Below are 15,606 nucleotides of genomic sequence, written 5' to 3'. Positions count from 1 at the left end.
AATCAGAGTGCTCTGGACAGACAGAATAAGCCTATTATTATTAATTATTATTGTGATGGTGATTATTATTATCACTGAATATCATTATATTAATAATAATCATAACAACAACAACAATATTTCCAATATTATCAAATTAAGTCAAGTTTATGGAAAATGCCTTTGTTTGGATATACTTAACAGAAATGGTTTTCTACATTGTAAAGATAAAGTCATTAGTATAATTTGTAATAAATTCAGGTGATCTCAAACACTCCATTATAATATACGCATAAAACATAAAGCAGAGAATAACATTTTGAAATCCCGTATCTTTCCTTACTAGTGATTAAAGCTTGAAACATCAAAAGTGAGAACAAAAATACAGAATTTAGTCTGTTTGTTTTAATGGTGCAGACTCCCTTGGGGAAAGATTATGTACAACTTTGTAGACTTAAGAAGTTGTTGGGGTATTCATGGAGACCATTTTCTTCTTTTTAAAGAGTGCTCACCAAGTTACATTTTAGTTTGTATTTGTCTTGAGGAAATGTATCTGTATCTGTCTGTTTGTTTTATTTATTAATTACCCAGCATCATTGGTATGCATGATGCTTGACAGATATAAGATAAGGTCCCTGCATACATTCTACTTCATGCAAATAAAATGAGTAAAACTATTATGGTCTGTAGGTAGAAGAAGGAAGGGGAGACAGGGAAGGGATCGAGGTTAAAAAGGTTTTTAGGATACATATAGAAGTTACATTTAGATCAACCTAACTAGGGTTTGGTTGACCTAATGCCTATCGTATAGACAATCAGGGTGGTTAAATCAGGCAAAAAATGGGGGCCTGATCTAAGTTAGTTCAACTGAGGAGATGAACTTATTTATATCAGGAATGGGTTAGCCCAATCTATCACCAGTATATGTGTAGAGCACAGCCCTGGGACTGGGAAAGCCAAGCCAGTCACCCAGGCCAGGGGTGGGCAATTATTTCGGGTGGAGGGCCGCTTACTGAGTTTTGGCAAGCCATCAAGGGCCGCATAATAGGCAGCCAGGGGCAGATAAATATTCATTTTCTAAATTTTTTAGGGGCCCCGCAGGCTGGATAGAATGGCCTGGCGGGCTGCATCTGGCCCCCGGGCTGCATTTTGCCTGCCCCAGCCCCAGGGCTATGCTCCTCTTACCCTTCCTCCAACTCTGACCAGGCTATTTTTAGCCTTCCAACCTCCCCACCCCTGGATGTACAACCCCCCTGCAGATTCTCCACCACCCGCACTGCAAACTCCTTTCACCCCTACCACAGACTGGGTAGCTCCCTTTGCTCCGACCCACCCCCTCCCACCCTGAGTTATTTATTCCGGTTTCCCTTTGCAGCTCCCAGGACTGGTAGACACCTATACATGATGCTCTCAGTCTATGTTTACACATCTTAGCGAGCTATGTGAATGTAGACCGGGGTGGCAAATGACTATATGCGTGCTTAGATGTATGTGTTCTTATTTTTGTTGGCATGTATGAATTGGATGTAGCAATCAAGTTCTCATATTGTTTTTTTTAAACTTCTGCTTTTTTTAATAAAGGGAACATATTGTCCCACCTCCTTCTGGTGTGGAGGACCCTTTGGAAGCCCTGTCAACATTTCTTTTAATCCCATTTCCCTTTCTCTGGTTTCTTTTAAACTCTACTTGCCTCAGTTAACTATGCTGGAAGCAAAGCCACTGCTATTTTAATTGTGATGTGGCAGAACTCCCCTGGTATAGATACAGTCTCTGCTGGCAAAAGATTTTCAGTCAGTGCAGTCAAACCAAATAGCAGAAGACTTCTTTAGCCAGCAAAGCTGAGTACACATATTAGGGATTTTGTGGCAGAGCTACAGGGTATGATCTTCTCACACCCCTAATCAACTTGCAGAACCTTGTAATGTAAACTAGAGTAATATTTTTGCTCCTATAAATCTCTGCGTGAGGCAGGTTTTATACACAGGAGCTGATGTATCTGGTAACTAGCAGCTTAACTCCTGTTAATGAGTGCAAAGGATCAGTAGAAAAGCAGTAATTCTCCATTGGGTTTTGAGCTTCCTGCTTAATAGATCCTTAGGATATGTGGCACTGGGAGGTCATGCATTCAACAACACCATTAGTTGAAAATGTGGATGAGCCTCCTATAGTTTTATGATCCAAATATATTCCTCTAACAGGGTTTTTTTAGGATAGCATAAGTTAGTCTATAATAAGAGTGTGGGAGTAGCAGTGGTGAATTCTCAAGCAGAGGTCAGTAGCAGAGTGATAAACTGAAAAACTGAACTTCAAGAAGTGATTTGGAGGACAAGTAATGGATAAGTGGCTTTAAGTACACATTTATACTGAATTAATACAGTATCTCTATACCTACTGTTGGGGTTTTTCTTCATTATCATATAAGAAGCATTTAATGGTAACAGGAGCATTTATGGTAACTGGGCATTGCTACACCTTCCTGTGTCATTCAGTACATTTAAATACACATGGTTTACAGCAAGGATTTGTGACTAAAAACGAAGCGTTACAAGTCTTATATTTGAACAGAGGATTTAACAAGAAATGGAACTGCTCCCCCCTTTTAGATATGGTATGGTGTATAAGAAATGTATATTATACATGCTTGGCATCTGTGGACATGTATCAATGACTTGGTGTCAGAGCTGTTACACAGATATGCAAGACTAAATCACAGTCCTCCATAACTGCTAGAAAACAAATTATGACTGAGATCAGAACTAACAGCAACTTTTAGCCTGGAGATTGTTTTGGGGGATATGTTGTAAAGTTGATGGCACTCAGATGCCATGGAAAATTATTTTGGTAGAAGGATATCAGTAAAATGAGAGAAGAAGTCATACTTTTTTTTGTTTCTGAGTGCTTATATTTTTTGCTACAGCCACAGGACCAAGTCTTCAGGCTGGCCACATCCTTCAGGAACCTGGAGCTTGAATCAGGGGACACCCTATGGATGGGAGATGACGGCAAACAGAGATGGGAGAGACTACTTCATCAAGTATGTTTGACATATTGTGAGCTCTTGCTACAGAAGGACACAGGCATAAGAACAGTACTGTAACAGTAGCACTTAGTAGTTGATTTTCTTTGCATCTTGAGTTGTTGACATTAGCTTTCAGTTTTACAGTGTTCATAGAAAATCAGTCCAGTTGCACAAATCAGTCCAGTCTTCATTGTGCCCTGTTTCACACAACTGTTTTATTATGCTGTTATTTCTAATACATGTGGAAACATAGAAAAATTAATGCTTGCAGATGTTAACCCCCCCAAAAAAACAAAACAAAATGCGCTTTACCAGTGGAAGCAGTATGTTACTTCAACCCAGTTCTGCAGCGTCAGTATAGATTGGGCTTTTTGGCACTTTCAGCTAAAGCTGATTCAATCAGCTATTAGATAAGTGTCATAAAAGCCCCACTAAAGTGCCTAATCTATACAGATGTCAGGAAAGCTGGGTCCAACTAATACACTGCCTTTTCTAGGCATGTGCTAGACTTGGCATGAGACTGCGCTGAGTTTAAAGTAAAGCACTGGGTTTTGGGGGGGATTTTTTAACATCTGCCAGCAGTCTAAGGATTTTTTTTTCATGTTTGGTGATGACCTCCTTCAGAAATTTATTCCTTAAAAGAGAGTTTAACAATGAAGAATTGTAATTCAACTGTAATTCACAGAAGTTGTTCTCCAAGTTTAAAGAATGAGGCAGTAGGTCAGGCATAGACATAGATGTGAGTTTAGTTTGCTTAATACATTCATCAAAATGACAAAAAGAAAATCACTTCTATTCAGCCAATGTTGTTTTTAATCTAAATTTTACATCTCCTTGTTCTTGTAGAGGTCAGATGCACTGTCCTCTGGTTGTGAGTTAAGAGGACAATGCAAGAAATTTAAACGAATAATCAAATTTTAAACAATGTTATTTTCTCTCTTGGTCTTACCTTTTAAACCTGGCATAATTGTTTGCGTTGTTTAGGTGCCATGGGATTAAAATAGATTTTCCTAGCCTAGCAAGCTCTGGAAGCTCAGCTGTTCATTGCATTCCAGTTTGGAAGCCTTTTGTCCAGAATAAATGGATCTGAACCACTTGGTTTTGCCATATGTATTGCTACTAATCTAACTTACATCTTCCAGGATCAACTCTCTGTCATTTCAAAGCTGTGGTTTCAACACACTTACCCACGGCAGCTTCTATTATTCTATTTTTAGTTAATTGTTCTTAATGGGAGCTGATTGATAACGAACTCCTGAAAATCTTGGGCGAGATCCTTCTCCCTTCTTCATGTTCTTTATTCAGGGTGAAGGGGATGGAAGGCCTGAATATAGTTACAGGAGGATTTTCCTCATTCAGAAAACAAGACAGACTGAAAACTCCTTTACAGGGTGTGGGCTAAGGTCATCTTGGGGTTGGTGCTAGAAGGAGCAGGGTGTCTTGGGGCCAGCTACAGCAGGTAGATTCCAAACCATGTCATGTCCCACGGGCATCCATGAATATGTTACTATAACTTAGAGCCCTCTACAGTTCTCTAAAGGTCTCCACATAATGGGAGCAAGAATACTTATTCAGGTAACTAGGCGATAAGGCCCCAGCCACATGCTCTTGTGTATACATCAACCCCAGAAATGAAGTGGTGAGGTTGCTGTGGGTATATCCATAGCATTGTGCTCAAGCTTGGGGGCACTCCTGCAACATTCGTACCACTTCGTTTCTGGGGCTGCCATGTACAGTACAGGAGTGGGTAGGCAGGGCTTATTTACTGCCTCTGTTTCCGTGCTGCTAGCTGAGGCCAAAAGTGTATTTACATTGCACACAGAGTAGCTCAGTTAGGAGGTAATCAGGAAGGCTGGGTGAGGAAGAGTCAAAGGTGATTTACAATCATAGCCACCCCATCCCCTCTCTTTGGGCTGGGTCGGTCTCACCTCTGGACTTCAGAGTGTGTTACAATCTGAAATTTGTCTATCACATGACCTTGGACTGCAGTATGGAAAATTACTTGTATAGCTTTAAATGACCTTACTCAAGTATTGGAAGCAATGTAGGCACAGCAGCACAGGGAATCAGGATATATTGCACTGTGTGGAGCTTTGTGCTACTGTGCTCAGGTATCTTTTTGTACAGTACAGGTGATGTCCTTCATATCTGATTGACTGGCATTTCAAGACTCCTGGTTATTAGCAAGCAGAGATGCTTTTCAGTCTGCAGTACCCTTTAGTACTGCTTTGTTTTCTTGTGTCTGTGCACCACTAGAATAGAGTTCAGTTCCCGTAGTATCCTAGCTGAGAAGTTTTTCTCTGAAATATTGTGCTGTCATTGAGTGCCTAAGTACTGTAACCTAAATTCACCTGTTGCCCCAGGGTCCTTTCCCAACGTGCACTAAGTCCACTGAAAAAAAATAAGTAGAATCACGTGGACTTTTTTACATGGATGTAATGACCTGGTGAAGAATCTATTTTACTTTAGCAGTAATAACTAGTAAGTAAAGATAGTCATAGAGTTTGATTCCTGCTTTTCTCACTTTCAGAATGATACACAACCTTGTATATCAGTATGATGCTGTGGCTTACTATGTTGAATGCATTAACACTAATTAATTTTGTAAATTAAGCTATCATATGAAAGTTAATATGTAGCTGGTAATTATCACCTTGGACTACACTTTTTTTTTAATTTGGATTTCCTTTTACTGTGTTGAGGCCCATTTTACAGCCTTTCAGAATGTTATATTCTTGGAATTACATTCATAACCAGTTAAAAGACTTTGTATGACATCAAATAATACTGCCCATAGTTTAATGTTCCGATTTCTTTTTAATGGGTTTTAGTGCTCATATAATATATTAGATTATATTCTTGGAGATAAATGATCTCCATTCTCTTCAAGGCCATAATCTGATGTTAGTCTGTCTATTTATTTATTTGGATTTGTACAAAATGTAATAGAGGAGCACTCATTCACTGTTTTGGGCTCCTTTGTCAATATTTCAAAAATACTCTAGAATAAACAGATGCACCAGTTTTCTCCAGATAAACCTAAATGCATGATTGAGGTTTCAGTAAGCTCATATACAGCCTCAGTGCTCTTCAGCTCTCCTCAACAAGCATTAATGTATGGCCAAGGGAAAAAAGAAAAGCTCTGCCATTTTCCTCTAAAGCAGGGGTGGGCAAAATACAGCTCATGGGCCGAATCTGGCCTGCCAGGTGATTTCATCTGCCCCATGGGTGCGTACCTACCAATTCACTGGAGCAGCCCAGGGCTGGGCTGGATACTGCTATGGTCACATGGGACCGAGCCTCATTCACTCCCATGGGGGCAGCACATGCTGCACTCCCATCCTTGCCCATGGGATGCCCCTGACCCCAGCCCCAGAGGTAGGAAAGTGGTGGCAGGTGAGGGGAGTGGTAATGGTGGCAGGGGGCAGTGGTGATAATGGCATGTGAGCAGTAAGGTAGGCAAATGGCAGGGGAAGGGTGGCAGCTGTAGTGGTGGTGGAGGCAGTGGTGGTGGGGTCAGGTGGACAGGGTGGAGTGGCAGCTGTGGTGGGTGGTAATAAAGCAGCAGCTGGGCAGAAGCGTGAAACCTGTGCCAGTGCCTCTGGGCCAGAACTGGAGCTGGCAGTGACCCAAGACAGGATGGCAGGAGTGTGGATCCTGGCAGGGGTGTAGAATCCAACTGGCTCTATTGTGCAGGGCTCCCATGCAGTTCCTGGGTTCTCCGCCAAAGTCTCATACCTCTGGGGGGAGCCCCATGGGATAGAGCCAGCAGCCTGGCTTACTGCTACATGTAGGTCATGGGGAATGGTGGGGAGCTCTGCACTATGGAGCCAGGCTGACTCTGCCCCTCTCCCTGCCACCCGGGCCAAGCCCCATGACCTGCACTGCCAGCTTCATTGTGTGGGGCTCTCTCCTGGTGGCATGGGGCTTGGGCATGTAAGCCCTGCATGATGGAGCTGGTGGCCCAGCCATGTGCAGCCTGGGATTTGCCAGAACTGCGCACCGCTGGGGGGCTGTGCCTGCTGCTGCTGGCAAGGGCTGTGTGCAATGGGGGGGCATGTGTGAGAGGGACATGTTTGTAGTGGGGGCCCCACACATACATTCCAATGTACACATGTACCTAGACCCTCCTACACACACCCCATACCCATGCCCCCCAAGCCACCCTCCCCCACACAAACCCCATACTCACCCCCCACACACCCTACCCAACATACAGACACATCTACCCAAACCCCCCACAAAACCCATACCCACAATCCCCACAGCTATCCAAATCCCCCACAAATCCCACATACCTTCCCCATACCCACCCACTCATACCTCGCCACACTCCTCCCTACAATATACAAGAGTATATTGACTCCTTTTTGAGCTATTATGCAATCATCTCTATATACATGGTGCGCACACACACAAATCAGGACAAAATATTTTTGAAATAAATTTAAACTATGCTATTGTAGATGTTTGATTTTTAGAAAATAATTTGGTTTTTTTTTTCTGATTCTAAGGTGGCAAGCCCCCTTCCCAAAACGAGAACTTCCAGCGACAAGGGGAGTAACTTCCAGGGAGAAAGGTTGGGGTTAGGGGCAGGACTTCTGGTCCTAGAGTGGCAGTCAGGGGGCAGAACACCTGTCAAGGGGCAGAGCTACACTTGTGGCCCTAGACAGCTCACCAAAACTCATTAAGTAGCCCTTCAGCCAAAATATTTAAAGACATACCGTCTGTGGCACCACATGCCACACATTCAGGTGTTCTTTGTACTGCAAGGTAGCAGCACAGCGGTGTTTTTTGACCTCAGAATATAAAAGCAGGGCAGCACATATGGGGATAGTGTGTGCCACCTAAAACTGGAGCCTGGCTGGCTGAAGCCACACTCCAGGCAGCAGAATTGTTGCTGCTGAAGCCCCAGGAGGCCCCCAGGACCTCAGGTAAGGCTGCTGGGGCCAGGCCAGCGCTGGCCCTAGCCTCCCCTACCCCCGTCTGGCCTCATGCTCCCTAACCCCACCCCACCCCACCGCACAGGCAATCCCTTCTTGTCCCCAGGGAAACAAACGCCCATGCTCATATGGATGCATGCCTACTGGCCAACAGGAGAATGTTACAGAGGAAGAAGAAATCTATTATGTGGACCATTTTCGTGTTAATAGGTCAAAACCAAAATGTTAGTAGCAAGTGGGAAATAAACCAACAGCCAGTGCAGATTGGATAGCCTATATCTAATACTTTCTTTGAAAGAGACATTGTTTTGCTACTAAGTCCTGTACTAACTGCATTTTCTAAATGGGTACAGTGTAGGTCTGTGGAGTGTGCATTGCAGTAGTCTAGTCTTAAAGGTTAAGTACAGAGCTCAAGGCAGAATTGATTCAATGTTCACGGGTGTTTCCAACCTATGTATTTCTGGAGGTGCAGGTGTAAGATCCAGGACTGTTGATGGTTCTGGTGTGGAGTGTAATTATTGTGTGGGTGGTGGAGATATGTTGGCATCTTTTACATTTCTTGTCATGTCATGGTCTGGATCCATTCAGTGTGTTTTGGGCCCTAGGAATTTTGCTTTTGGTGATGAGGTTGGTGAGGTTTGGTGCTTGCTTAAAAGCTAGGATGGGTGGTTCTGGAAAGATTTTTTTAAGAATTGGGTCATCTTCTAGTATGGGCAGCAGTTGTCTGAGGATTTTCCATATAGGTTCTAGGGAGGGTTGATGAGTCATAACCAATGATCTGTGATTCATGGAGGTGTTCCTTCTGTACTGCAGCAATTCTTCATGTGGTGTACAGGTGGCTCTTTCAAAAGTGGGATCAATCTCTCTGGAGGAGTGTCCTTGATGAGTGAAAGCCCTTTTGAGATTTGTGAGGTGATGGTCACAGGTGTTTTCAGTGCAAATTCAGTGGTATCTGAGGGCTTGGCTGTATGTTACAGTTTTCTTGGTGTGTTTAGGGTGATTGCTGATTCTGTGCAGACATGTATGTTGGTATGTGGGTTTCTTGTATATCATGGTCTGTATTTTGCCATTCTGGGTAGTGATCATCGTGTCTAAAAAGGAAATGTTCATGCTGGAGTATTCAAGAGATAGTTTGATGGAGGGGTGATGATTGTTGAATTTCTGATGGAAATTAATGAGAGATTTCAGGTTTTCAATCCAATTGATGAAGATGCCATCAATATATCTTAAGTATAACAAAGGTTTGATGGTGCAGTCCTTGAAGAATTCTTCTTCTAGGTGGCTCATAAAAAGGTTGGCATACTGTGGGGCCATTTTTCGCCCATCATCTGGAGAAAGTGTTGGTTATTGAAAGTGAAGTTTGTGTGTGTGAGGATGAAGTGTATAAATTCAGTAATATATTTGGGTCATATTCTGAGTTGTAATCTTGCTCTTGTCGATATGTAAGGCAGGCTTGGTCACACCCTGGTGTGAGATGTTGGTATATAAGCTGGTAACATCCATGGTGGCTAGGAGGGTGTCGCTGGGAAAGTGGTCTGTTTTTAAGTTTTTGTAGAAAGTCTGTTGTGTCTTGGACAAAACTCACTCTTTGGGTGACAAGAGGTTTTAGGATTGGTTCAATGAAACCTGATATTTTGTCAGTTAGGGTTCCATGATTGGATATGATAGGTCTTCCAGGGTTCCCTTGTTTGTGGATTTTAGGGAGTGTGTGAAGAGTCCCTGGGTTAGGTAGTGAGGGGATCAAGTTCTTACTTCCAAAAACACTGCATCCTTTGACAACATCAAGGAAAAGATCAACCCCCCAAAAACCAAAAAATATATCAGATTGGACACCTCATAGTGGACAAAATTCTAATATTGACTGGTATATTGACTGCTTCAGGGAAAGAATGACCAATGAAATAATCAAAAACACATGCCACCATAACAACCTCTCCCCCTCAGAGAGAAGGGTCATAGAATCTCTAAGATCTAACCACCAAATGGTAATAAAGCCAGCAGATAAAGGAGGAGCTACACTTATCCTTAACTGTGAAGACTACATAAAAGAAGCCAACAGACAACTCGCTGACACCACCTAGTACAAACAACTAGAGGAAGATCCTACTCCCCTTTTCACCTTGAAACTTAAAACTACCATCAAATCATTTCCATCACAACTTGACCCTCTCACTATGATTCATTTTGGTTGTGGAAATATTCTTTGAGGTGGAGGTATCAGAAGAATTCTTCTGGTTCTCCTCATTGAAGTATTTTATTAGGGTATATTTCTGGACAGAAATTCAGGCCTTCAAAGAGGACACATTTTTCAGGTTTGGTAAGTGTGTGCATGGAGAGAGTGATGATATTTGAGGGTTTGTTGCTTCTTTCAGTTTCATTGAGTTTGAGGCTAGAATGTTGTAAGGTGCTGGTGTTGTTACTCTGACAGTTGTTTTGTGGTTGGAAAAGTTGTTCCTGGAGTAATTGGTTCCATTTCTTCTTTTTATGTTGGATGGATGTTATAGAAAATCTTTGGTACTCTTTTTGTATACACTGTATAATGTTTGGGGAAAATATCTGAATTTTTCTCTTTTAAGTTGTAGCATGTGGTGATTTCCTTCTTGAGTTGATCCTTTTGGAGTAGGTCAGGTCAAGAAGATGATATCTAAGTTTCTCTGAAGTTCTCCTGTGTAGTTGTGAAGCATATTTGGAGTTGTGTGTAGTAGTCAGAGGACTGTAGATGTTTAGTCCTCTGGAAATGATGGTGTGTTTCTTGCATAGGCTTAGAAAATATGTGTCACTATTGACTTTGACATCTTTCTTTTCCATGTTGTGCAATTTCCATTTCAACAGCATTATTATTATGACCTGACACCACATTTAAGTCAACTCTGTTCCATATATGTGTGTATACACTTTGACAGTTAAGTCAACATAAAAAAGCTAAGCCGGCTTACATTAGTCAGAAAGTTAGTAAATGTGTTTGCACCCTTAGTAAAGAATGTGGTGGGAGTGCATAGTTGGCTGGATAAAACAGATTTTCATTTTGTTGGCCACATTTTAAGTAATGACCGAGATTGAGTAGGCCCAGAGAAGTATCATCTCACCCTTCATGGTAGTCTCCCAGACTACACTGAGGGACCTAGATGGGGCAAAGTGCTCTTATTGCTGGTGTCCCAGATCTGCTACAGGACATTAATGCTTCTTCTTTGTCTATATAACTGCAGCTATTAATCAGGCACCCTTCACTAGCACTAAATTCATTTAAAAATGAAACTAGTAATTAATTTTCTCTTCCTTCATTTTTGCCCCTGGAGTCTCAATAGAAGAGCAAACTGACAGTTGTGCCAATGGAGAAGAAGAGAGATCAGCAAGATAACATGGCACATATTGTTGGAGGTTTCTATAACCCTAAAATTAACAAATCATATTACATCAGAGGCAAAATAGCAATTCAGAAGCTTTTCTGTGTTTTATAGATCTTTAATAAAAAAAGCACTATTCCCATACAGCGTGCATATGTCTTCCGCAAAACAAATCAAATAGTTCATCTGATGCAACATCACCTGGTTTTTAGCTGGATCATTTGCTTTGTGCTATATGTATATATCCATTCAACTCTGATGAGGCAGATCTTATTTTTGAAATGGTTGGGGCCGAAGGGAGAAGAAAATATGAGAACGTTTTTATATAAATGAGAGGTAAGTAAGTAGTGTTAATGCAAATGTTTTCCAGCATGAGCATTTAGAGATGTTTATTCTTTTCTCAGAAACAGATTTCGTTTCTTTCAAATCTGAGAAGGCACCTGTGTGCTGAGCTAATAAATGGCAGCTGAGTGACTGACAACACTTTGCAAAACAGATAGAAAAGCAGTTAATCAAAATGCTTTGAGATGTCAGTTCACTATCTCCTTTTAACAGATGGCGCAATTGGGGTTATTTTGCAAACTTCCAAATAACTTTTCTTGAATTAGGCCTGCTGTTATTAGTTAAAGCTCTCAGAATTTCACTTATTCCTGTTTTAAATTTTTCTCACATGAATAACTTCATGATAAGTAGCTAATTTCAGTAAGGCTGCAAGAGGTGGTGGTCACATAATATGAATCCAGCCTGCTGCTGTATAACACAAACAGTATTGAGCAGGAAACTCAGCACAAAACTACCACCAGCATATATTTAATTCTACTGAAGTCATATTTTCTTCACCATTTCATATATAGCCCATATACAATACACACTGGAGTATGACATTTTTATAATGCATCTTCGAATACAAAACTTGAAACATAGGCCAGGATCACTGATATTAGAATGAACTTGGAATAATATAGGTATTTTTAAGTATTTATCTTGGAAAACGCAGTGAAATTTGTTTGAGTTTCACTTAGTCTTTTAGCTCATTCAAATACGAAATTCAGGATCTTCTACCAGCTGAACTGACACAAATCATATCCCCTGCCAACTGTGCATTGCTCAATTCTGTTTATTTTTTTATGAATGCTCCCAAGTGGTTTGCATTCTAAAGCCTATGCTTGATCCGAATAATTAAATTAAATTAGGAGAGAAACCTCTACAATTAAGAAGTGCACTCTAATTTCACACACTGTCTTGGATGGTATAAATCAGTGGGCCGCCAATCCTTTTGGTAGGCTTGCCACAAATGAACCCTGCATTCTCTCCAAGTGCCACCCCGATTCCTTTCCTTTACCTGTTCTGCTGCTCAGCTTTCTGCTTCCTCCTTTGCTGCATGATCAAACTGCTGCTTTGCTTTCTGGTTCATGCCCTGTGATTTGTTTACCAATACCAAGTCACAGAATAGGGGGCTCCCACTGAAATAAGTGGGTGCCCAGTTAAACTTGTTAACAGGTAGACAAGTTAAAAACTAACAAGAAAAAAGCACTTTTTAAAGCAACATGTAGTTAACTTTTAGAATTCATTGTCACAGGAGGTGGTGAAGGCAGAAAGTATAGCCAGGTTCAGAAAGGGACTGGATAAATTCATGAATCTATTAATGGGTTTGGAACAGAATAGGTGGAGATGTTTCCTCTGGCATCTCTAAACCAATAAATGATGAATGCCAGGGAGAGTATTGAAGAGGGTACAGATCATTCTAGGGCCGTGGTTCCCAACCTCGGGTCGAGACCCAAATGAGGGTCATGGTGGCAATGCCGGTGGCACTGCACACAAAGGACGAGCTGTGCCACGTGCTGGGAGCTCTCCCACCCCTAGACCACTGCTGCACTCTACACTCCACTCCCAGGAGCAGGTCACAGCAAAAAAAGGTTGGGAACCACTGTTCTAGGGATATCTGGCTCAATGCTCTCCCTGTCAATGGTCAATGCTCTACCCCTGCCACTGTCGCAGACAGGATACTGTGCTAGGTGGACCACAGGTCTGACCCAGTATGGCACTTGCGTTCTTCTGTTCTTACGGTCCCTGCCTGATCCCTGTGCTATATGCCATTGTGCTTCCTGTCTCCTCCCTGATCTGCCGTGTGCCACCCACCAAGGCTGCCCATGGTACTCGTTGCACTCATGCTGCAGGCTGACCACCCCTCATATAAATGTTCTTGATGAAAGCATTTGATTATTTTGCTGCATAGGCATGCCTCAGTGGCTACACCAATTAAAATGACCTATGGTATAGTTCTTGCATGTAAATAAAAAAGCATGCTGGTTTTCTAATTATGTGAAAATGGCAGAAAGCAAGACTTGATATTATTAAGTCTTGACATGCACCCTGTTTGTTAAGGGTCAGTAGTTCGTTTCAGTTGTAAAAGTGAAGGTTCACAAGCACACTCATCAGCTTGCTTCAAAATAAATAAAGAAAATATAGGACCTTTTGCCAATGTACCTGGCATTTCCTGCACTTTCCTAACCTATCAGTACATTCTCCATGTGTGTGCACTCTCTGCCTCTTGCTTAGTAATCCCCTGCTTTTACAGTATTCCCCTGGAGTTTGTTCTAACACTAGCCTCTGAAACCCCTTAAAATTCACGAGAGTATAGTGGAAGTCACGCCGGTTGTTTCAACATTGTTTGCCTTCTCTGTTCTTGGAAGGGATACCGTAGATGGCAGTCTCAGCACAAAATCATAATGTTGAAAGCCTGAGGCAACAAACACCTCGCATACCTACTTTTCTGATGTTATGCTGTATCTCCTCTGCTGATGACTGCATTGCAATCCAACAGAATTCTCTCTGAAAGAGAAGAATGACTATGAGCTAGTGCAGAAATGTTTTGAATTTTCCAGCTAGATTTAGAAAGACACCTTTCACAAAATGGGAGGAAAAAGTGGTGGTGGTGTCAGCAGTCGTGTCCCCTCTCCTTATACCTGTGTCTCAGTGACTAAGGAACTTACCCAGGTGATGAGATACATGGCTAGAATCGCTGCCCTCAAACTGGATTGGGAACTGGGATTTGAACCAAAATTTTCTCATTCTCAAGAGAGTGCCTTAAATCACCAGTCTGTCTGGTATTCTTAGGCATGTCCCTCTGTCTCTTCTGTTGATACTTTTCCACTATGTATAAATAATTGAATGGAGTAGTGGAACTCAGGTGCTCCTTGTTCCTGTGCGAGTTCCAAACAGACAGGCTATTGAGTCATATTCTTTGGCCTACTTATTTGCACAGCTGAAAAGGAACACATTTAACAGTGATAAATATAATGCAACAGATGCAATTAACATGTGTAACTCACCTCCACAGGATAAAGTAGAACCCAGAATGCCCAGTAAGATTCAAACCAGGCTTAGGAAATGTGCAGCTGCAATAAGCCTCCCAGAGTTAAATGGCATAAGTAAAAAAGAAAAATATTTGGGCGAACAAATTCTTAGGTTTCAGGCAGGGGTGTTAATCTGTAAGGGATGAAGAGCCCAAGGCTAGGAAGAAGCTTCCTACATAATCAAGTTATTCTGGTTCCTCTGAAACTGGTATTGGCCACCATCCAAGACATTGGATCAGAGGCACAACTTGTTTCTGGCAAGGAGATTCCTATTTTTTTGTGTTTTTCTCTGGTTACTAATATTTTCCATTAAAATGGATATGGTACAAGGAAAAGCCTGGGATGTCTCCATTAGCCTGCATGAGAATTTGCTCTCTGTTCCTAGGGCTTACACCTGCTTCCTCAACGATGGGTTGTTCAAAGGCTGAATTGTTTCAGTGGGAAGGAGAAGGGGAAGGAGAGACAAAGCAACAACAGGGAAGCAAAACTACAAATGAAATGTCTAAGGAAACTTGGAATAAGCAGAAAGGAGAACATGAATTATATAGTAACTGCTTAATGTAATGTTCTGCCTAGAGACAGCTCCTTTAAAATACTGTTAAATGAGCTGAGCTACTTAAAAAAGGTGATACTTATTAATTCTTGTGAAAAGCATTGCTTTTTTATAAAAAACAGGAGAGGTGAGGAACTGAGCATGACTGAGATAAATCATTTAAAAAATAAATAGCAAGGGAATATTGTTGTGTGGCATGAAGCCAAAAATAGGATGAGGGAAAAATGGGAAATTATAGGGTAAACCTGTTTCACCTACTACACATCTGATGTATAGCTGCTGGTGATGTTCTGATGTAGATGAATTGAATCTGGAAAGCATTCTGCTTTACCTCAGTAACCATGTAGCTCTCTGATACTTTCAGTGGAGAAAAAGTATGTAGCTTGTGCACTCATATACGTCAGTTCTGCTA

The 15,606-nt window shown here is 41.7% G+C and overlaps 1 protein-coding gene across 1 annotated transcript in view; it reads left to right on the top strand.

The window, feature by feature from the left end:
• The window catches only part of FRMPD4 (FERM and PDZ domain containing 4), a 487,363-nt gene that overhangs the window by 282,637 nt on the left and 189,120 nt on the right, over window positions 1-15,606 (top strand). Inside the window, exon 3 of the mRNA XM_090063719.1 lies at window positions 2,897-3,013. Coding sequence (XP_089919845.1) covers window positions 2,897-3,013 — 117 coding nt within the window. The remainder of the gene's footprint in view (window positions 1-2,896; window positions 3,014-15,606) is intronic.

The sequence above is a fragment of the Crocodylus siamensis genome, chromosome 1, assembly GCF_052110815.1.
Source record: "Crocodylus siamensis isolate JL-2025a chromosome 1, ASM5211081v1, whole genome shotgun sequence".
In the NCBI taxonomy this organism is placed as follows: Eukaryota; Metazoa; Chordata; order Crocodylia; family Crocodylidae; genus Crocodylus; species Crocodylus siamensis.
Note: the sequence above shows the minus strand (reverse complement) of the source record. Positions and strands in the feature narration are given on the sequence as shown.